This window comes from Gracilinanus agilis, chromosome 5 (assembly GCF_016433145.1).
Source record: "Gracilinanus agilis isolate LMUSP501 chromosome 5, AgileGrace, whole genome shotgun sequence".
In the NCBI taxonomy this organism is placed as follows: Eukaryota; Metazoa; Chordata; class Mammalia; order Didelphimorphia; family Didelphidae; genus Gracilinanus; species Gracilinanus agilis.
In genome coordinates, this window is record NC_058134.1 from 186,503,287 (window position 1) to 186,527,935 (window position 24,649).

General features: G+C 34.3%; 1 protein-coding gene across 1 annotated transcript in view; it reads left to right on the plus strand.

Moving 5' to 3' along the window:
- Positions 1–24,649, plus strand: part of ST8SIA1 (ST8 alpha-N-acetyl-neuraminide alpha-2,8-sialyltransferase 1) — a 121,406-nt gene that overhangs the window by 20,709 nt on the left and 76,048 nt on the right. Inside the window, exon 3 of the mRNA XM_044679068.1 lies at positions 12,665–12,809. Within this exon, the coding sequence (XP_044535003.1) occupies positions 12,665–12,809 (145 nt within the window). The remainder of the gene's footprint in view (positions 1–12,664; positions 12,810–24,649) is intronic.

Genomic DNA, 24,649 nt, shown 5'->3' on the forward strand with positions numbered 1-24,649 from the left:
TTGACTTTGTTTTATTTGTTCTTGTTGTCTTGAGAGATCATTAGCTTCTAATTGCTCAATTCTAGCCTTTAGGGATTGGTTTTCGGCTATAATCTTTAAGTTTTCGGCTATAATCTTCTGGTTTTCGGCTATAATCTTCTTGTATTCCTTTTCAATCTGGTTATTTCTGTTGTTCAATTTGCTTATTAGTTCATTTGGTTTCTGAGCCTCACTTTCCAATTGCAAGATTCTACCTTTTAAACAGTTATTTTCTTGCCAGATCTCTTCTATTTTCCTCAAAATCTTAGTTTTGAACTCTTCCATAGCTTGTGAGGAGTTTTCCTTATTTGAGGAGGGTCCGGATGCTTGTTTGTTCTCCTCCTCTGTTTGCTCAGTTGTCTGGATTTTCTCTGTGTAAAAGTTGTTGAGTGTTAAAGACTTCTTTTTCTTATTGTTAATCTTTCTCTTCTGAGCTTCCTGAGACTGGGTAGCCATCATTAGCCCAGCAGCTTCTCAGGTTTATCCTTGTGCTCAGTGTCTGTCTGCGGTCTATTGGCTCCTGAGGTCTGTCTGGTTTTTTCCAAGGTCAAGCCCCCTGGTGGGCCCCCTTGCTTGATCCTCTGCTGGAGGTTTCTTTACAAGTCTCAGGGCGCTGCTTCCATAGTCGTATACTCGTCTGCACTGGTTCCCCACTCAGGGTTTCAGAGCTTTAGGTTGTGGTTGTGTCTGCCTCCACCCACGCCTCCACCCGTGCCTGCGCTCTCAGCCCTCGCTCTGCGCCCAGCGTCCGCTCCCAGCGTCCTGCTCCCGCGCTCAAATTCCGCGTGCGCTCGCTAGCTTCCTGGGGTCCCAAATCCCGCTGCTCTCAGGAACAGGCCCCAGAGCCGCCAATGACTCAATGGGTGCCCCAAACTTGCTCCACCTCTTCCTAGCTGGCCTCTGTGCTCTAGGTGTTGTGTGTGGAGGGGGTGGGGTTGGGGTGGTTGCTCAGCCCGCGATTTAGTGAGAGCTGTTTCACCCCTTTATAGCATGGAAATGCCTCGATTCCACGTACCTTCCACGCTGTGCCCTGTTGTGGGGTTCCTCCATTCGTCTGGACTTGTTTTTATGTCCCCTTGAGTAGTTTTGTGTGTTTCGGTCAGGAGAGGTTAAGAGCTGCTTCTTACTCGGCCGCCATCTTAACCCAGAACCAAGTATGATGTTTTAATGTGGTCATACCATCTCTAGAATATTTTGATTGGTTCTAAAATATGTTTCATAGAGAGAAAGATACCAAATGAATTACCACTTCCCAAAAAAGGCTAATGGGAGAACATCAGTATCTCTTCATATATATTCACTTTATCATCTTTATTAAAATGTCTATTAGAATATTCTGTACATATAGATCACATTGATGAAAGAGAATGGGCAACATTCACAAATGGCTTTTTACAGTAGAGACTATAGCTTTGCAGACATATGATTGAAAGATCTAAAGAATATGATTATACTGTGAACCTTTACAAAAAGAGATTACTAATGAAATTTATTAAATATATTAAAATGTTTTACTATATTTTGTTTTTATACCATACCACCTCACAAGAATCTCCTATAATACTATGTTATAATAAAGAAAAACAGTTAAAATTAATCAAAATAGGTGCCATGATTAATATGTTATGTAGTATTTATCTTTAGTACCTTTATATGGGGATATGTTACATCATTAGCCATTTGGAACCTATATTGGTCTTCAATTTTTATCTAGGTTCTGTCTTTGTAGGTTTTATTTTTATTGTTGCAATATTGGTTTTGCTTTTTCCCCCCCTCTATTACTTCATATATAACTCTGAATTCTTCTCTTAATTCTTTATATTTATAATTTCATATGATTAATTATGCCATTGTTATTGTACTTCAAAACTTTTTTAGCCATTTCTTAATTAATAAATACTTGCTTCTTTTCTAGTTTTTGGCTTCTAAAAAATATACAGCTCTGAGCAATTTGATAAATACAAGATATTTCTATCTGTCATTGACCTCTTCATAGTATGTGACCGGTGAGATCACTGAATCAAAACATATAGGCAGTATTAGTAACATTTATTAAAAAATTCCAAATTTATTTACAGAACTAGTACCAATTTTTGACTCCATTTTAGATATATGGAATTAGTGAGAGTAAGAAGTTGAGGATGACACTGAGGTTTTGAGCCTCAGTGAACAGACTAATAATTAATGTCTTCACTAGTAACAGGGAAGTTTGGAAGAAGGATAGGTTTTGTGAGAAAGAATGAGTAATGTTTTTTTTTAATTTAAACATTTATTAACATTCATTTTTAACATGGTTACATGATTCATGCTCCTACTTTCCCCTTCACCCCCCACAATTCCCCCATCCATGGCCGACGCACATTTCCACTGGTTTTGTCATGTGCCCTTGATCAAGACCTATTTCCAAATTGTTGATAGTTGCATTGGTGTGGTAGTTTCGAGTAGTAATGTTTTGATTATGTTGAATTTGAGATGCCTTTAGAACATCCAGTTCTAAATGACCATTAGGCAGTCAGTTTAAGATGTAGGATTGAAGGTCAGGAGATACTTTGGATGGATATTCATATATGGGAGTCATATTCAGAAAGATTTTAATGATGCCTTTGGGACCTGATGAGATCATCAAGAAAGAGAGTATAAGAAAAAAAGAAGAGTTCACAGAAAAGAGTTTAACATAGTTATTGGATGTGACATAGATGAAGATTCAGCAAAGCAGAACAAAGAAATGGTTATATAAGGAGGAGGAGGGAGAGAGAGAGAGCGAGAGTGAGTGAGTGAGAGAGAGAGAGAGAGAGAGAGAGAGAGAGAGAGAGAGAGAGAGCAGGGCAATGAAAACTTAGAGAGGAGAAGCATTATGTGGTTATTTTGAATGGAGTTTCTTTTTTCTGTCATTTTCTCCTTGTTTGTTATTGCTATGTAAAAATAATTATGATTTTTGTGGGTTTTGTGTTTCATTCTGGGGGCAAGTGGATAAAATGCTGGATCTGTAGTCAGGAAGATCTGAGTTAAAATTTCGCCTTAGGTGCTGTCTACCTGTGTGACCTTGAACAAGTCATTAGCTCACAGTCTGTCTTAGTTTCCTCTACTGTAATAATAATAGCACCTACTTCCCAACATTGTTGTTGATCAGATGATATTTGTAAAATTCTTAGTAGTGTCTGGCACTTTATTTATTATTCTGCTTCATTACCAAAGCTATTAAAAGCTTTGATTAATTTCTTTGTTTATGCTTTGTGCTTTCATAAGTAAACTATCAGATTATCTACAAATAGGTATAATTTTACCTGCTCTTTGACAATGCTTATAATTTTAATTTCTATTGTCTTATTCCTAATGCTAGAAATTCCATTACTCTGTCAACTGTTACTGAGAAGGTTCATTGTTGTTTTATCACTGTGTTCATTGGGAAAGCTTTAAGTGTTTCTTCCTTGCAAATAGTGGTAGCCTTTGGTTTTATATTTTCCCTTTTTTAAATCATATTTAAAAATAGGTCCTTTTTGTCTTTGTTTTTTAAGAAACAAAAATGGATGTTATATTTTGTGTGCATCCATCAATATGATCATATTGTTTTTATTTGTTTATGGAATTTAACTAATTTATTTCCCAAATGTTGAATCATCCTTGGTGTATCATAATAGCTTTCTTTTGTTTAAAATAAATCAATCAACTGATAAGTATTTATTAAATTCTTATCACATGCCAGATTCTGTATATAGATACAATTATAAGAAATCAAAGGTGCTATTCAGTAGAATCATATTTTTAATGGTAATATCATTAGCAATATTTTCTAGTTGTTTTGCATTTTCATCTTTTTATTTTTAAAATTTTTCTTGTTTGTTACCCCAAATTGCTCATTTTAGAGTCAAAAAAAGCAAGTAATCATTCAACTTATTGATAAGTGGAAAAAATATGAAAATGCCTGCAATGTATAACACTTTTGACCTCTCATTTCTACAAAGTAATAGGATTGGGATGTTTTCTCATATCTCTTTTTTTGGGGCTATGCTAATTTTTTTGTTATTTTAAAGCATTTCTTTTGACTTTTTTATGCTCATATTTTCCAAATTTACATTACTGTGTATTTGTTATGGACTTGCGCATATGACTACTGTGTGGCAATTGTGAATTTTGTTTTTGGTTCTGCTTGCTTCATTCTTCGTTAATTCATGTATCTGATGCTTCTCTATATTCATTGTATTCTTAATTTCTTATGGCAGAGTAAAATTCCATTACCTTCTTATGCTACAGTTTGCTTAGTTGTTTTCAATTCTTGGTCACAAAAAAGTGCTACTATAAATATTTTGATATATAGGAGGAATTTCTTCTTTTTAATGATCTTAGCTTAGTAATGGAATCTCTGGGTCAAATATTTTAGCCATTTTATTTGTATAATTCCAAATTGCTTTTCAAAACATTTGTATTTGTCACAGTGCCAACAATTTCCCTGTCCTTCCCTATCATTAACTGTTTCTATATATTGTCATTTTTGCTAATTTGCATGGTGTGAGTGAAACCTCAAGGTTGTTTTGATTTTCATTTATCTTATGTTACATGATGTAGAGCATCCTTTCATAAGGTTTTTTTGGTTGAATTCTTTTGGGAACCCATTGTTCTTATTCTTTGACTACTTAGTCAATTGGGGAATGTTTTAAAATCTCTTAATTATTTACATAACTTGGATATCAAACCCCTATTGTTGTGGGAGAAACACACCCAAAGATGTAGCAGGGTCTCACCCCAATAATGGGAGATTCAAACTGTTCAGTCCAGAAGTAAGAAAAGAATTTTATTTTGAGGAAGTTTAAGATGGTATAATAATGGTCTAATAGCTGGTGGAATAGTCTGGGGGCTAACCAGGTAGCCTTAGGGCTGATGGATAAGCCCAGGGGTTAGTAGAGTATCCTCTCTGGAGCTGATGGAATATCAGCTCTAGGTATGGAGTAGCAATTCCAAGTGTGAAGTAGCAGTTCCAGTTGTAGAACTGTAGCTTCAGTCCTCTGTGAATCAGGGCTGGCATATTTGTTATGGTCTGGGGGATAAGTCCCATTCCAGAGAAATCTTCACCTTTTCTGAAAACCCTGGAAAATGGGCTTGGCCAAATTCAGGTATAAATGAGTTTTAGAGTTTGACATATACATCATGGGGAATAAGGAGCATGTCCACGTTTAGGGGATTCTTCTGGAATGTCAGAGACTTCAGTGCACAGGTTCCATGTTCCCCCATTGTCTAATTTGTCATCATTTGTCAATGTGGGAGAAGTTTTGTTGCCCTTCTGGAGTGAGAATATGGGGGGCAGCAGTGCAACACATTGAAGAATCACTATCGGTAATTAATTAGTTATGCCCTTACAGTTCTGAACTAAAATAAATATAGAAAAATATAACTAATTAATAAAATAGATTAGCCACAAAACTAATGCCCAATATAGAATATTATTGATCCAGTATACATGGAATGCATAATTGATCAGTGCTTGATTAATGCTGAAACTGCAGGTTTTGCAATAGATGTTTAACCAGTGCTAATTGGCAAGAAATGCAAGATTTTTGAATATGAGGGTCTTGTTCCTGTTACTACCCCTCACTTCCTGCTGTCTGCCCTCATTACCACCAGAGAAATTTGATCAAGATTTTTTTTTCTCAATTTGATCACTTCCCTTCTTATTCTAGGTGAAGAAATTTTGCTTGTGAAGAAACTTTTCATTTTTATGCTATTAAAGTTGTCTATTTTGTCTTTTGTAATCTCTATACATGCTTTGGTTAAGAATACATCTCCTAACCATAACTATGAAAGATATATAATTTATTTCTCTTCAAAAATTTTAATATTTTTTCTTTAAATATGAAGTCACATACACATTAAGAATATTGTGGAATGTGCTTGGAAGGTGTTGGTCTAAGTGTAATTTCTTTCCGACTGCTTTTCGGTTTTCTCTTTAGTTGTTTTTTTTTTTTTTTAAATTAAAAGGGGAATCTTTCCTAATTGATTTTTGTTTTCTCATTTTACAGAATACTTGGTTGAGTTTCCTACTTTCTCCCAATTCTCCTTTTCCTAGTTGTTCCATTGATCTTCCTCTCTATTTTTAATTAATACCAGATGATTTTTATGACTGCTGCTTTGTAATACAGTTTGCCAACTGCACGTATTATTTCCTTTTTGGACCTACCTCTTTTAATTTAATTTTCTATATCTTTTATTGTTCCAAATGCTTTTTGCCATTTTTTTTTAGTTCTGTAAAATGTCTCTTTATTTGTTTAACTGACGTAGCATTAAAACTGTAAATTAACTTTGTTAGTGTTATTGGCACAGCCCAGCCATGAGCACTGAATATTCATCCAACTATTTAAGTTGTGCTTTATTTCTTTAAGAAGCACTTTGTAATTGAAATTATTTAAGTATTTTGTGTGCATTGGCAGACTGATCCCTCAACATTTTATATATTTTTAGCTATTCAGAAAAAAAAGGTTTTATTATTCTTACTTCATGGATTTCATTATTGTATAGAAATGCTGCTGATTTTGAGGGAAGGTTGTTTTTTTTTGTACCCAGTAGATTTGATGAAACTATTGATTGAGTACCTTTTCTTATTTCTAAGTATTTATAAGCAAATCATGTCATAACCAAATAGAATAGTTTCATTTTCTCTCTACCTACTTTTATGCCTTTATTTCCCTTCTCTTCTCTTATCATTATTTCCAGTATTCCAACTCTTTTTCAAATTATAGTAGAGGGCCTGGGTATCCATTTCTTTACTCCTGTACATAAAAAAGTTTCAAGTATATCTTCACTATATATAATCCTTCCTTTTGGTTTTAGATAGATTCTTTGTATGCCATTAAAAAGGTCCATGAATAATAATTATGTGATTTGGGATGTTTTTGTTTTTAATGTGATAAATTATGTTGTTTCACTAATAATGTACTTTCCTTCTAACACGGAAATAAATCCAACTTGTTGATAATGAATTATTTCTTGGAAGAATCAATATAATCTGTTCAACAGGATGTTGTTTGAACTTTTAAATTGATATTCATTCATAGCATTGGTCTATAGTTTTTCTGTGCTTTCATCTTTCCCTGGCTTAGATATTAAGACTATATTTGCCTCATAAAAGGTTTTTGGTAGTGATTTCTTTAACAGGAAAGAGAAAGATTCAAACGATTTTTTATTTGGTTTAATCAGCCTATACCCACATTCTTATATGTCTACTCCAACTCCCTCCCTGCAACTGAGAATACAAGGAAAACAAGATCCATTACAAATATATTGAGACAATCAGAGCACATTTCTAAATTGACTAGGTCCAGAAATATTCTTCTCATTCAGCATTCTAAGACCTTCACCTCTCTCTCAAGAATTGAGTAATATGTTTAATCTGTAGTTTTGTGGTCATTATAAGTCATTATGGTCATTATAAAAGTCTGCACAATAGCATTTTGTCACATTTATATATCATAACTATAACTTGTTTTTCCATTTCCTAATTTATGAGAATCTCTTCAAATCCCTATTCTATATCACATTAAAAGGAACTATTAATTTTTTGTATCTTATTAGATTTTATTTTGCTAATTGCTCCTTTAATCCATCCTCCCCCCAATTTCCTTTCCTTTCTTCTCTTTCCTTCCTATTTTCCTGTTGAGTGAAATGCATTTTTATACTCAACTCTGTGTATTTGTATTCGCACATATTATTCTTTCTTTTGACCAGTTCAAATTAGCTTCTGCATCAGCTTAAGTATCAGTTCATCTACTTTGCTTTCTTTGTTTTCATCAAAGTTTACTTATACATCTGGATTAGGTAAAATTTCCCTTCCTTCTAGCATATGTATCTTCTTCTCTCATAAAGAAAAACTTTTTTGAGAATAATTTGTGTAGAATTAATAATAATTGTTCTTTACAAACTTGATAAAATTATCCTGTTAATCCATCTATCAGGAATTTTCTTGATGTTTTCATTACATTTAGTTCTATTTATTTTTCTGAGATTTGATTAATTGAAATCTCTATATGATCATTAATTTATGTATTTTATAGTTTTGAAGTTACTCTCTTTTGTATTGTCAGTTTTGATAGCACATAACTATAGTAGGTTCTGATAATTCTATTTTATTCCTTCTGGTTTTGTTGTGATTTACTTTGTTCATTTTCTATTTTGATGGCTTGATTTTTAAAAATAATTGAATTTAAAATTTTAATTTAATTTTTAGCTTATTTCTTTTTCTCTAGTTTTCAGTATCTTCCTTTTGTGCTTATTTTAGATTTGTATATTTGTTGGCATTCCAATACTAAAAAATATGTATTTAACTCATTAGTTCTCTCTTTTTCCATTTTGTTAATACTCATTTTAGGAATATAAATTTGCCTGCTATTTTACCTTTATTCCAAGAGTTTTCATGTTATTTCATCATTATCTCTTTTTTTCTATGTTAAAATGTTATTTTTATGATTTCTTTTTTGACTCATTCATTATCTAGGACTTCATTGTTATGTCTCCATGAGTTTGTCTTTTGTTTGTTCTCCCTGAACTCATTCAGGTTTTTGTTTGTTTGTTTGTTTTATGGTATCCACAGAATGTATATACTAATTATGCCTTTTTATATTTGTTTGCAAAAGCTCTGCATCTTAATGCATATTTAATTTTGGTAGAAGTTCCATGTGGTATTGAGAAAAACTTGTATTCTTTAGTAGTCCCATTTAGAAGACATTACAAGTGTTTTCATTTTAGTTTCGTAGACAATTTGTTCAGTTCTATATTTCCCCCTTTCGCTTATCTTTTTGAAAAAATTTCCAAAGCTGAGAGAAAGATATTAAATTTTCCTGCCATCCTCTCAGTCCCTTAGGCTCACAACCTAGGAGACATCCTAAATTCCTCACTATCTTCCGTCCCCAAAGTTTTTGCTAATGCCTCCCAATTTCACATTTGCAATATCTTCCACCCCCATCTCTCCTCTGACATAGCCACTTCTCTAGTGCAGGCCTCATCACCTCATCCCTTCATTTCTTCAGTAACCTGCTTGTAGGTGTTCCTACCCCAAGTTTTTCCCCACTTCAATTCATTCTCCATTCAATCACTAAAGTAATTTTCCTAAAACCCAAGTCTGAGTAGATGCTTAATAAAGATTTATAGAGCTGAAGTGAATTGAATTAATGGCGGACATAAAATAGTCTTGATTATTTAAAATTTTTTCCTTTATATTTGAAAGTCTACTGAAAATATATGCATATATATATTTTTGGATTAGGGTGTTAAGTTTTTAAAATTGTGTTCTTCTGGGAAACCTATAATCCTTCACTTATTTCAATGTAAACTTTTGTCAAGATAAATATATTTTGCTTGTATTGAAATTACATTTCATTTTCCATTCATATTCCAGGTTGCCTCCAGATTCCCTTCTATGTATTTGTATTCCTAATCAATCATTCTCTTTTATATTTCTTTAGTGAGGTTTCCCATTGTGGATTCAAGTTTTTCTATTCTGCTAATTATTTTTTTCTATGCAAACCATAAATTCTGCTTTCCAAATTCTTATTTATCTCTTAAACCATCTAGGATTAGCCTATCATTTGATGCTCTTTCTTTCTCTTTTAATCCCTTACCTTCTATTCTATTCTAAGGCAGAAAAGTGGAAAAGGGTAGGCAATTGGGGCTAAGTGACTTGTCCAGAGTCACATAGCTAAGAAGTGTCTGAAGCTAGATTTGAACCCAGGTCCTCCCAAATCCAGGCCTGGTGCTTTATCCACTGTGCTACTTAGTTGCCTTTCTTCCATGCTCTGTTGGGAATCCATATTATTCCCTGCCTTATCAGGTATTGATTCATTTTCCTTTGTCTTATTTTTATCTTTTCTTTATTATGTTATATATAATATTAATATTATTTATTCATAGATGTCTGAAATTTCACCTTATTTGAAAACCATATTTCTTTATGTTATTAAAATCTTCCCTGTTGCTTTATCTAATTATGCTCAAGGTCTATAAGGAGTTTTATTCTTCCAGAAATCTTTGGCAATTTACATATTTTTCCTTGTTTTCTCCTATTGCTAACTTTCTGACTTCTTCCCCTTTGATGGCAGTTTCCCTTCAGGATGAACTTCAAAGCTTTATTAGCCTCCTTCTATGCAAAGCGTTCATGTTTCCCGAATCTTAGTTTCTGTGGGAAGAAAACTGACCACAGTTAGGAATAGTCCTCTTACCTTCAGGTGAAGTGATAACCCCCCCCCCCTCCTCTCTCTCTCTCCTCTCTCTCTCTCTCTCTCTCTCTCTCTCTCTCTCTCTCTCTCTCTCTCTCTCACTGTTCACTCACTGGTGTCCTGATGTATTTCCATGTTTTGCAGAATGGAATACTACCAATCCTACCAGAGCATGGTAGCTAGTAGGTGGGAGACTGCTGAGTATGCTAGGGATTAAAGATGCACCATCTCTGTTACTCTGTCAGATTATTACCTTGTTAAAGTTTCTAGTGCCTTGTATTATAAAGAAAGATGAAATGGTTTTAACTTAAGAATAATTCCCATTTTGGAGAGGTTAAAGAACCTGTGAAGACTGAGGAAAGTATCTATCTTGTTGGTTAGGTGATCTAGAAATCTGCAATAGCTTTCTATTTGGTCTTCTTGCCTTATCTATCTCTATTTAATCCATCCTCCCTTCACACAGCTATCAACTTGATTTTCCTAAAGTGTAGCCTGAATGTTACTCCCTTCCTCAGTAATTTCCAGTCACTTTCTTTTGTTTCTGTGATCAAATATCATGTTCTCTGTCATATAAAGACCTTTAAACCTAGCCACCATGGACCTTTCTAGCCTTATATACACATTACTACCTTCTATTCTCACTATGATCCATGCAGTTGGCCTTTTTACTGTTCTTTCAATTAACACTTGCTCTCCTGTTTCTGTATTATTCTGTGTATAATGTTTCTATCTCATTTATACCTCAAAGAATTACTAAGTATTTTTAAGGTTTAGATCAAGCACTATGACTTCATGAAGTCATTCCTGATTCCCACCCTTCTCAAATGCTATTTCTTTTCTCCATACACTTTTGGATTCAACCTAATATATATATGTATATATATATTCATGTGTATATTCACACATACAATTAGGATTCAACCATATGTATATTCATGTGTATATGTACACACACACACCTATATGGATAGATAAAAACTTTATTAAACACAATTTCAGGTACTGTGCTAAATGCAGTGATACATGAAACCAATACGTCCCCTACCCTCAAGAAACATACATTCTAATTAAGGAATGTATAAACGAGATAGAAACATATTCTACATACAATGATACAGAAACAGAAGAGCAAGTGTTAGGATGGAAGAACAGTAAAAAGATCAGGGGATTAAACTTGCCCATTTTGGCTCCAAATGGCCAAACTAAGAGCAGTGTTTGGCAATTGCAGAGAAACCATTTATGACTTGATAGAATATTTCCTAATAATTAGAACTATCAGGTGACAGTGGGCTTCCCCTCTGCTAGTGATAGAACTGTGTCCTTTCTTTTCCCCTTGCCCACTGGAATTTTTCTAGCAAGGCTGCATGACTCTGTCAGCTATACATTAGTGAAGCATCTTTTCAAATAGGGAAAAGACAGGAAGGTCTGAAGCGTCTTCTAATTCTGCAGTTCTGTGAATGGTCAGATGAACAGAGGACATACTACTTCAGTTTGATATCATTTTCAAGCTAGCACTTATTTTTCTCTGTGACAGAATTACATTGATCATGACTTTATTACAGTTTAAAAATTATTTGAATTCTATGACTCCTTAAGCTACATTTTATTAGAGAATTCTAAATTATTTCACTCCGGTTATTATGTGTCTGTTGCATAGTGTCCTCTTTCTTTTATATATTAAAATTTATTTAAACATAAAACTTCATTATTCTGACCACACAGTCCTAACAGAGAGAAGATAATAGAAACAAAAATGGATGGTGAATGACAGGAAAGAATGAGGGAGACTGGCAAATTAGAGAGAAGCAAATGATGTGGCAGGAAGATGAAAGCAACTCCATGAAGTGCAGTGCAATTAAATCATTCTGTTTCAGTTCTGAGATCCTGGTCCTAGAATAAAATTTTTTTAAAAATATATTACAGGTGACCCTAAAGCCCTTAAGGAAAGAAATCAAGAATAAGCGAAGTATAATAGGAAGTGTACTAGACTAGAAGTTACTAGACCTCTGTTTTAGTCCTAGCCCAATCAATAATTAGCTGCGTTATCATACTCAAACTGTTTAATCTCTTCTGGGTCCTAGATTCTTCCACTGTAAAATGAAGTATTTGCTTCACATGCTATAGCTGTCTATTACAATCCTAAAATCCTATGAGCTGTGATTCTGTGATTTAATTCAACTCAGTTAAACCATTTTTAATTAAGCATCTACTATGTATTAAACATTATGCAAAGTGATAGGAATACAAAAGAAGAATAAAGTATTTCTACTTTCAAGGGAGTTTATGTTTTATTATAATTCCAATGTTGATATAGTGTAATAATCCTCATTCGGCATCTTAACACTAGAGTCCCAGTAGGCTGATAATTTTGCAAGGGATTTTAGTATTTGTAATGCTGATATCTAACATGATTAACATGTTATTAATTTTCTCTTGGTCTTTTCTTTTAGGAAAGAAATGGAAAACTGCTGTGACCCAGCCAATCTCTTTGCTATGACTAAACAAAATTCTCCTTTGGGGAAGAGCATGCGATATGATGGGGAATTATTGTACTCTTTCACCATTGACAATTCAACTTACTCCCTCCTCCCCCAGGTTAGTATCTATCATGTTGATGTGTTTTAATCATTTTATATTTCTCTAGATTTGACAATAATGACTAATTTGGGCTGGGTAGTGGATTCGTTAAATTATTTATATACATTCTCTCTTCAGGCAGCAACTTTAACCTTAATTACATTTATGTACCTACTATGGGCAGGGCAGAGGAAATAAAAATTAAACACCTTAAGGTTTCTATCCTCTTCAAGTTCATAGGAGGTATCCATGTGTGAATGAAGGCATGGAGGCAGAAAAGTATAGACCACATGCAGTTTGACTAGACTATATATGGGTAGAATAGAAGTGGATGTGGACCTGGGTGGTGTTTTAGAACAAATTTTGAATTTAGAGTCAGAGGATATAAATATGTATATATATATATATACATGCATATATGTGTACTAATCTTTTACATGTAACAGGCTTATCAGAACTTCACAGGGCTACTTCTTAGCCATCTTATCATAAACTTCAGGATAAATCAGGGTTATATTTCATAGTTAATGTAATTTTAAATTGTTTAATTAATCACCCAATTTCAAAGCTCTCAGTCCAATTTATCAAATATTATTTTTAATTAATGAAAGAACTTCTTTTCTCCTTAGTAGATGCACATATTTCTCTCCTCTAAAAGTCCAACTGACGTAGGATCGAATAAATATTAGTTATTGAATATTTATTGTTATTCACTCATTTCGGTCATGTCTGATGCTTCACAACCCCATTTGGAGTTTTCACGACAAAGATACTGGAGTGGTTTGCCAGTTCTTTCTATAACTCATTTTACAGATGAGTATACTGAGGCAAAGAGGAGTAACTGACTTGGCCAGGGTCACAACACTGTTAAGTGTCCGAGGCCAGATTTGAACTCAGGAAGATGAGTTTTCCTGACTTCAAGCCTAGCACTCTGTTCACTATGGTTCCTAGCTGCCCAGTTTTTGAATGTACTATTTATTCATCACAGAATCAATTACAAAGACATAAACAATTATTCACACTTAAAGCGTGAGAAGAATCACAGCCGGAGTCACCTTGAACTATCATTCAAATTCATATGACTTTTTTTCACTTCTGAAAGCACAGTCCCACCCTGTTCAGTTAGATTCAATTAGGATAAAATCAAAATGCTTGTAAAAGTATGTATAATCAAATGAAGCAAATTCCTTCATTAATCATGTCCTAAAAGTACTTCTTATTCTTCACCTTGAGTTCATTGCTTCTCTGTCAGAAAGTGAAGAGTGTGCTTTTCAAATGCATTATTTTGATTAATGCATTTTATAATGCATTAATGCATTATTTAAATTTTTTTTCCTGGTTGTGCTTATTTCACTCTGAAACCATCTATACAAGTTGGCTTATTTTTTTTTCTGAAATTGCCCATTCCATCATCTCTTATGTTATAGCAATATTCTATTACAGCCACATTCCATAATTTGTTTAACAATTTCCCATTTGGTGAGAAATACCTTTGGTTTCCAGATTTTTACTACTATAAAAATAGATGTTATAATTATTTTTGTATATATGGGTCTTTTTCCTCTTTCTTTGATCTCACTAAGAGTATATGTCTTTACCTCTTTCTTTGTTCCCTTTGGAGAAGAAGCATATTATTGGTATCACCAAGGATATATACAGTTTAATGATTTTTGAGGCATAGTTCCAAATTGCTTTCTAATTTAGTCTGTTTACAGTTTGTGTGTTAATAATTCATTTATGGTTTACTGAACTTTCCTCATATACAACTAAGTCAATGCTATAGACTCTGTACTAGTATTTTTCAAGCTCAAGTTTTTGTTTAATCTAGGAGATGGTGTAGCTGAGGTTCTAGACAAGAAAGTTATTGCCTCTTGGTTTAATCTTCTCTCTCCTTGTTTGCATTCAGCTGCTACTCATTCCAGGCAAAGCTTCTGAGTTTCTATATTAGAGTCTCTATACATGCAATTTTTCTGATTATCTTTTTTACTTAGGTCTATTTCTGCTTTTTTCTTTGTCTGAGATCATGATCGCTAATCCTATTCTTTTTTACTTTAGCTGAAGCTTAACAGATTCTGCTCTAACCCCTTAGTTTAACTTTGTGTTTATCTTTCTGTTTCAAATATGTCTCATGAACAATATATTGTTGGATTTCAGTTTGTAATTCATTCAGTTTTATGGGTGAGCTCATCCCCTTCACATTCATATTTTGATTACTGTGTGTTTCCCTGTATCCATTTCTTTGATTTATCATTTTCTACCTTTTTAAAATTCTTGTCCCTCCTCAAAAAACTGTTTTGCTTCCAACCAGTGCTTTCCTTAGTGTGCCCACCTTTTAATCTTTTCCATCTCCCATTTCTCTTATCCCTTTACCCTTGAATTTTTTGGATAATATAAATTTCTGTATCTGAGTGTGTACATATATTCTTCTCTCTTTGAACAAATTCTGATGAGTGAAGTTCAAGCATTGTCTACAACACCTTTTCCATTTTATCTTCTTTTGTAAAAGCTCTTCCTTGTGCACCTCTTTTATGTGAGGAAATTTTCACTTTTCTACCACTTATTTCCTCCCTGTTCCCAGCTAATCTCTCTCTTTCACCTCTTCATTTGTTTTGATATCATCCCAATATAATCAGATCATATCCATGCTTTCTGTCCATTTAGACTCAAACTGCCTGAGTTACATGAATCATTTTCACATATAAGAATGTAAACAATTTAACTTTATTAAGTCCCTTATGAGTTCTCTTTCATGTTAACCTTTTAATGCTTTAGTCTTGCATTTAAATGTCAAATTTTATATTTACCTCTAGCCTTTTCATCAGGAATGGTCAAAAGCATTTTATTTAATTAAATATCCCTTTTTTCTGTGAAGGATTATACTTAGTTTTGCTAGGTAAGTTATTCTTGGTTGTAATCCTAGCCTGTCTGCCCTCCAGAATAGAATATCATATTCTATGCCCTCCACTACTTTAATGTGGAAGCTGCTAAATCTTCAGTTATATTTAGTATGGCTTAACATTATTTGAACATTTTCTTTCAAGTTGGTTGCAATATTTTCCTCTTGACATGGGATCTCTGGAATTTGGTTTTAGTATTCCTGGGAGTTTTCATTTTGGAATTTGTCTTAGTAGGTAATTGGTAGATTCCTTTCATTTTTTTTTTTTATCCTTTGTATCTAAGACATGGAGCAGAGTTTGTTTGTTTGTTTATTTGTTTGTTTTTGTAATTTCTTTTGCATTGCCTGGGGCCTGCCCTCCAGTGTCACAGATATTTTCTGTATATCACTTAAGTTGCCCTAAGCAGGAAAAAATATCTCTCCTTGACCTTTTGTTAGCTCTGTTGCTCCAAAATTTGGTCTGAGCTGTTATTTAAAAGTTGTTTGGAGGATAATGTTGATTGAGCTACATTGAGTTGCTGCCTCACCTCAGTAATCTTGACTCAGCTCCCATTTCAGATTATATTCCTTATAGGTGCAGTGTGTGTGTGTGTGTGTGTGCCTAAGATGTGTGTTGTAATCACTAAGGAACCATTTATTGTTGTTTTAGGTCTGGGATGATCTCTATCCTCTTAGCCCATTTTCTTTTCTTCAAGCTGATTCCTTGGGATTCATCTTATACAGAAATGAACCTTCATTGTTCATATGGCCATCCAGGTCACAGGTGTAACAAAGGAGACTTCTACTTCATTTGCACTGTGCTGGCAGTGCTTTTGAATCAGGATCTGTTGACTTTTCATCTGTTGGCTTTTCACCTTCATAAATAAAACAATTTTGTCAGTTCTCAGGACTCTGCACTGTGACTGCAGCAACTTCTCTTACCCTCAGGTGGAGTTACACCATCTCATGCAGTGTAGACTAGCTTTAGAAATGTCCACAATTTAGCTGCCTGCTTCTGACTAGAGTTCCCTTCAATCCCTTTGTTATCAGATCCCTTTTTCTCAAATAACCTTTATATTCTATATCAGCTCCTTCTCCTAAGAAAGGAGTATATAAATTACTTTCCAGGTGTTGCTTTTTTCTGTCAGAACATTTTGGTATTTGCACATGATTTAATAGATTGGATGATTGATATAACACTAACTGGGTGGACTCTGAAGCCATCATCTCACTATGAATTACCTATCAATTTCCCAAATCTTTCATCTTCCTTTTAAATATCCTTAAATGCCTTTATTTATTCTCTCTTACTCTATGTTTACATTTAGAAGAATTTTATGACATTCTAGTTAAAAAAGAAACTTAGAATAACTATTAAACATGTTATCCTTTTTGAAATAGTGAAAATAAATTTATATATGTCAATTTGCTAACTACTCTACAGTCTATACAGCAACAAATAATGAAATAATAGCTACATGCAACTAACAAAAAAAGACAGAAAAAAGGCAAGTCACTATCATTAATTGTCAGGAGTATTATCAGGCACTTTGTGTGTGTATATATATATATATGCTTTCCTAAGTAAATACCTATAGGAAAAGGGAAAAATGCTATTCTAGAATATTTGAGAAGGGAAAAAATACTTTGAGTTAGATGTAAGAAGAGGGCAAGAATTTAATTTTAATTTGATAAATAAAAGAACCATTGAAAGGTTTTAAGCAATGGAATGACAATCACATCTTTGTTTAAAGATGATCAATCTGATAGCAATTAGAAGGATGGATAGGAGAGAGTGGGAGGAAACTTTAATAGAAGGTTATTGCAATAGTTCATGGAGTGTAGTAAAGAGAACCTGTCCCCTTGGGGTGGCTCTGGGGATAACAAAGAGGGAACTGAGATAAGAAATTTTGCTGAGATTGAACTGGCAGAATTTAATAACTAGTTGGATCCACAGAATGTAATTCTATAAAGTATGAGCTTTAGATTCACTTCATGGACACCTAAAGGTGGGCTGGGACTGGGACTGATAGACCTTGGCCTCTGGTCCCAGACCTGGGAGAAGTGAGGTAGTTTTACTTGGATCATGCCTATTGATATTGTTTGCTGCCATTGTATATCCTTGATGTAATTAAACCTTTAGAGTATTATTTTCCTGACATGTTGAAGTGATTGCAAAGAACGTTATGGGTCTAGGAGGAAATTGACAGTGAGTGGGGATAAAAATGAGCTAAGAGAGTATGTGAATCTGGGAGTGTTAGGGAGTACAATGCTCTGCTCCCTTGCATTTGTGGGGGAGCTGCCTGTTACACTGCTGTAAGCAAAAGATCTCCTTCCAGAACCTTTTCATATTTATATATCAATGCAGGGTATTCTGGCTTCACTGACAGTGAAAAACAAAATTATCATTAAATATTCTACCAAAATTATGACCCCTTTGCTTGCAGATAGAGTTCCCCCTCATTTTTTCTTCTTCTGAACCGTAATCTCCCTATCTCTCATCAATCAGAAATATTCTGGAATTCAATGGGGTAGCCAAAATTACTACTTGCTTTCAGATTCTGGACTCTTTCCTGGGCTCTCTTCTTTATTTTTCAGATTTAGAAGGGGACAGATTAACTTTAGCCTTGTGAATAACTTGTTATTTTAGTGGAGGCGAGGAGGGTAAGGGGTTCCAATTTGAGATGGGAGCCATGGCAGAGCTGTGCAGGAAGGAATAAGATTCCCCCTGCTTTGCCCAGGGCTGTATCATTTTTCTTGGCTATCACCAGACAGCCCAAGTTTCAGACAGGCCTTTAACTGACTTTGCATGCTTGGATTATTTGATAAAAGCTATTAGGGGAGAGAATATATATCAAGGAAGAGAGATTTCCAGAGAATGAAATCACTTGGAAATGAGCAGAGGGTGTAGTAGGAATGTTATGGACTGCAGCTGTGTTGGTGGAATCTTAAAAATATTTTCTTTTGGTTTAATCAAAACATGGACAATTCATCATCAGCCTCCTGCACTAATCCCTGCCAAATAAATATGCATTGGATTCCATTCCCAAGGTGAATCTAGTTCTTTCTTTTCAGTATAAAGACTCACAGGGACCACATGAATGGAAAATAACAAAACATTATTTGCTTCTATACATTTCATATAATCCCCCGATGTAGATTGTCATTTTTATCTATTTTACTCTGTCATAGAATTTTTTGTTTATTTCATAGCCCACAGGAGTAGACATGAAGGGACACAGAAACTCTTCCCTAGCTTGTAAGAACCAGCAATTAAGAATTTATCAAAATCTTCAGATTTTTCTAAAATGTGTACCATTAAGAGAATGATTTGTAATACTGCTAAATAATCTGTTTATTTGATGAAGACATTGCCTATATAAGTAGTTCTAATAATCCCATATTTTTATTCTAGCTGTCTATATTTTCTAGCATTGCATTTTTTCTTACACTTCCTTATTGCTACACTTTTTTTTTAAACCATTATAATCCAGGGAATTCTCACAGGACAATAACATTTAATACAGACATAGCCAGAAAGACTGGGTTCAAATTCAGCACACTATTGAAGTCTTTAGCTTGGTCTCTATGTGCTCTTATGGATTAAAAGCATAGAATTTCTATAAGAAATGAAATGAGAGTTTATGTCAGAAAAAAAACAAGAATCAGCTTCTTGTAATAGTGAGTAAATAAACTTTTTGGACCTGAGATTTGGGGAAAATGAAGGGATAGAGAATGCTACAGTCTTTTTAGTCATTAGTTAGTCAGTCAGTCCCTTCTGCTCAATTCAACTTAAAAGGTATGAAGAGAAGGTTGAATTCTTGGGTTTAAGAAAAGAAAGAAGGAAAGTCCCAGGACCCCTCTAACCTATGGTGTTGAGACTCAGGCGGTTGGTTGGGTCTTGGGGGAGGGAGTGCCTTGCTACCACAGCTACTGGAGTCTCAGGGCTTTGACCACAGCTGGCAGGAAGGTGCCTGGAGGAGAGAGGCAGAGAGGAGGGCAGCCTTCAACCACCACTCCTCCATCTTGGGCCTCTGCCTCTAGGAGTTTTGACTTTAGGGCACATCCAGCTCTGCAGATTAGTTTAACTGGCTTAATCTAGTCTAATAATAGTGCAGATAAGAAGCCTCCAGGGGGGCAGAAAAACTCAATCTTCAATACCCCATCCCCTACCTACTACACTGAGATTAGAGGTAAGAATCTGGCTGACTGGGATACCAGGGCGAAGGCTACAACCAAATCAAAGTTCCTTGGTACTACTATGGGAAGCTCAGGGTTCTGACCAGGCAGCTGGCAGGGAGGTGACTGGCAGAAAGGAAGAGAGGAGGATGAGAGTAACTGCAATCAACCTCTACCTTCACTTTTACCTTCAGCTTCTGCTTACAGCTGGGGAAGATCTGGCCTCAGGGCACATTAATTCAACAGGTCAACTCCTTAGGCCTAATCCGGTTAATCAGCAGAACAGAGAAGAAGCCCCTTCAGTACAGAAAAGCCCAAACTTAAAGATCCAGCAAATAGAAGAGCAAAAAATAGAGCTGATAAGGAGGTGGAAAGAGAGAAAAAAATATGAGAAAACAACAGAAAAAGAAATAAATAAAAACACAATTCAAAAAACAATTAAGAGAGGCTGAAGAAAATTGGGAAAAGAACTCAAAAAGTAAAAGAAATACACACAAAATGTGCAAAGGAGAAAAAGGTTATTTTTGATTGTTAATACTAGGGGAAGACTTACAGAATTATAGGATTTGAACTGGAAGAATCATACCTTAGAGATCCTGCAGTTACAACCTCTCATTTGACAAGCAATTCAGCCAAAATTTAGAGTAGTTCAATAATTTTTTCCAGGTCATATAGCTAGAAAGTAGCAGTCATTCAAGAGGAAGTTTCATTTCAGCTAAAGCTTGAAGTTTGGGTGGGAATCTTGCAGCCAAATTGAGAAGGAGGAATCTTCCATTTGAAGGGAATAGTATAAGTAAAGGCACATAGGCAAAAAATGAAGGAAATGGGAAGTCTTTTTTATCAGGAGTGTAATCGGTGTGAAAGGAAATAGTAAAAGGTCATAAGATCATAGATTTAGAGCTGGAAGGAACTTTAGAGATTATTTAACAACCTCATTATTTACAGAGAAATTTTGATTTCTTCAAGGAGATACTAGTGGCAAAGCTGGAATTTGAACCCAGATTCTTTGGTTCCAAATTCATTGACCACTTAATAATCCTGTTATGATTCAGAAAGTTCCTATTAGGCTTGAATAACACAATAACAGGACTATCAGTTCCTTTGTACTTATTTTCCTGGAACCTATGCCTCTAATGGGTACTAAGCTAATGGATATCAAATGTACATTAGTTTCTTTTTTATTGACTGCCATATTGTCTTATTACTGATCTATATTGAGCTAGACTATTAAACTCCCCAGAATTTTTTAAACTTTTATTTAACCATGTTTCTCCTCTCTTGTACACGTGAATTAAATTTTTGAATACTTCTAATACTTATTAAATGTCTTATTTTTCAATTAGTACAATATTCTGATCTATCAAGAACCTTTTGAGTTCTGACATTGTCATTCAGTGTGCTTATGATACATTCCAGTGTTCTGACATCTGAAAAATAGAAAAAGATGTCAATCAGTCAATCAACAAGGATTTACTAAATGACTTTGGAGTCATGGAGTAATAAAGGGCCAGCTTTAGTGTTAAGGAGACCTAACCTCCAACTTTTACCACTCAGTGACATAGACAATTTCTTAAGACCATAAACTCCATTCTTACAAGAAATTCCTGTATCAGTGAAGTCACAGATTTTAATCATGTGCCAGGCACTACTAGGCACTGAAGAATACAAAGATAAAAAGAAAGCAGTCCTTGACCCCAAGGAGCTTACTTTCTATTGATAGAATACAACATGCTCATAAATAAGCAAATATTGAAATATATCGAATCTGTTTTTAAAAACTGATGGGGTTTTCACAAATGAAAATAAGATAGATTGAGGCACAAAGTTCAAGCACAATCAGTATATGGGTAAGGCTCACAATAACCAGTAAATGATCTTTTATAGCTCCTCAGTTAGCCAAAAAGACCATGAGGTGAGGTGAGGTGAGCTAGCCTTTATATAGTTTTTTTCAGGGAAGCACAGACCAAAGAACTAGATGTATCATAGATGGGAAACAATATAATTGGTTACAGTGGTCTGAAGTGATGGAAAATAATAAGATTGGTCAGGAATTTGGAATGCAGGGCTAGTAAAATCCCTCTCCTAACATCTTGTTGCAATGGAAAGCTAATTGGTGGTATCTATTTCTAATTATTTTCACAGCAATAACAGATGAAACTTTCTCGGGAAAAAAAACCAGTACTGTAGAGATAATATACTTGATTGCACCTATCCACATCTTGCAAGGCATGTTAGTGAGATAGTAAATCTCCCTTAATTTATATGGATAGGAGGATGTATAGTGAGAATTAAGATGAATTAAGGACATCTGAAATTTAAACTTTACCCAGAGAGGGAAGGAAACTGAATTTCTGAACTTAATTCAAAGACAAAAATTGTGGCAGGCAATTTTACAACATGGTGGCAATACAGTACAGAATCAATAATAAAATGGAATCAGAGTCGATTTGACTTTCTCAGGGTAGAACACTAACAACTGGCAAAATCAAGAAAATATTCTTGAAATAGGGGGGGTGTTAAAGATTCAAAAAGATTCCAAATGAGGAGTGAGAATGTTCTAAAAATAGGGGGGATTAAAACAAGAAGTCAAGAGATGAAATGTCATGTACCAGGAATAACAAATAGATCAATTTGTCTGGAAGTTAGGGTGTCTGTCAGTTTTGCTACTATGTTGCAAGTCATTTCCTTTGTCTTTGTAATGCCATATTTTAATTTTTAATTTTATTTCTCATCTTTGAAGAGTAATCCTATGCAATTTAAATTGACAATCAATGATAGGTGAATTATTTTCTCTTGATTGCTTACAAGACTCCATTTATCTCATACTTATAGAACTTATTTAATATATTAATGAATGAATTAAATGTTTGTTTCCTCATTGATATCATCCCAAAGGTGTTATCGATAGATACTTTGCTATTTTAAAAACTGATGTACATTTTCTTGTTTTTATCTCCAGAAATGTGGTTTACAGGCTTATTGTTTCATCATGTGTTTTGGGAAAGTTTAGAGTATAAGAGTGAGCTTTCTCCTCCAGGCTAATTGCTTTTGTTTGTGGAGATACTTCAAATGTTTGTGTAATATTTATTTTTATTTCATTTTTCTCTGACATGTTTTTCCTTCCTCCTAGTTGTTTGTGTTGACTTCACCATATTAATTTTCAAATATTCACTGCTTTGTTGAGATTTTTTACTTCCATTCTAAATTACTAGTTCTCTTATTTTTCATTAAAATCTCTCTTTAAGAACTCTAACTTCTTTTTTGTATCTCTCTTTAAGTAGCTCTCTTATCCTTTTGAGGGAGGTTTAGATAACACATAAACTATTGTGTCCAATTTTTGTCTACACATTGTAAAAGATACATAATAATGTGTAGAGCATTTAGAAGAGGACAACTAGTATAGAGAGGAGCCAGGAATTCATGTTGTTTTAAGTCTGATTGCATGAACTAGAATATTTAACTTGAAGAAGGGGAAAAGAGAAATGATAGCTTTTGTTAATTATTTCAAAGACTGTCATGTGTAAGAGAGATTAGATCTGTTCTGTTTTGCCTCAAAGTGCAGTATCAGAAGCAAGAGGAAGACTATAGGGTGGGAAATTTATGCTTGATGAGAGAAAACCCATCTTAACAATTAGAGGACATAAAAGTGTAGTAAAAGGAATAGCTTGCCTTAGCTGGTAGATTTTCCCTCATTGGAACCATTCAAGATGTGTTCCTTTTATATATTTGATATCACATCTAGGGGGTATAGTGGATAGAGTGTGGCACTTAGAATCTGGAATACCTAAATTCAAGTCCTTCCTCAGTCTCTCTTACCAGCCATTTAGGGGTATACTTCTGTGGCCTTATTATTAATTTTCAATATAAGCATTTTCACCTTAGAAATGGGCAATAATACAAACCGGGTTTTGATTTGTTTTGCTGAGTATCTAGATTTAAGTAAGTTTTAAAACTGGAGATTATAAGTAAGAGTATGTGCATACAATCCCTCCCACCCCAGTATTGATACCCAGAGAGCCTGGTTGTTAAAAAAATTACCAGCATACTCTATATTGCTCTATAAACATTGCTTGAGTTTAGTAGGAGTATGGTAGGTGGATTAAGGAATTAAGCCATCACTAGCCTAGAGGCCTGGTGATAGGGGTAATAATAGTAATAAGAACAATAATTGACATTTATATTGCACACAAAGGTTTGCAAAATGCTTTATATCTATAATCTCATTTGAGCCACACAACTCCCCTGAAGTTACATGTCGCTGGTTAAATTGCTTAATTTCTTTGTGCCACAGTTTTCTCATCTGCTAAAGAGGATAATAATACTTAGAGGTATTGTTGTGACCAACAGGATCGTTGTGAAGATCAAATGGGACAATATGTATAAAGTGCCTAATAAACCTTAAAAATTCAAATGCTTGCTATTTTTATTATTATCTAGAAGGACACTGAGATTGGTTCCAACTCTGAAATTTTATGTTACTACTTGTGAAATCTGAGCATAGTTCTACATGGAAAGAATCATAAATGTTCAGCCAGTTTTTCAATAAAGTCAAAGGTTGGTTGGACTTTAAAATGTAAATTCAATAATAACAATAACAAAAATAATAGACAACTTAATTAAAGTAAGTTCATATAGCATAAAAATGGTGTTTATATGCTGTGAGGTGGAGACAAGACTATTGTTTTAAAGAATTTGCACTTTTTCTGAGGTTTGCTGAAGGAATAAGAAGAGAACATCAGAGGAAGGGAGATGAAAGAGAAAGAAAATTGAATGAGGGTTCCACAGGAAAAGACCATTAAAATAA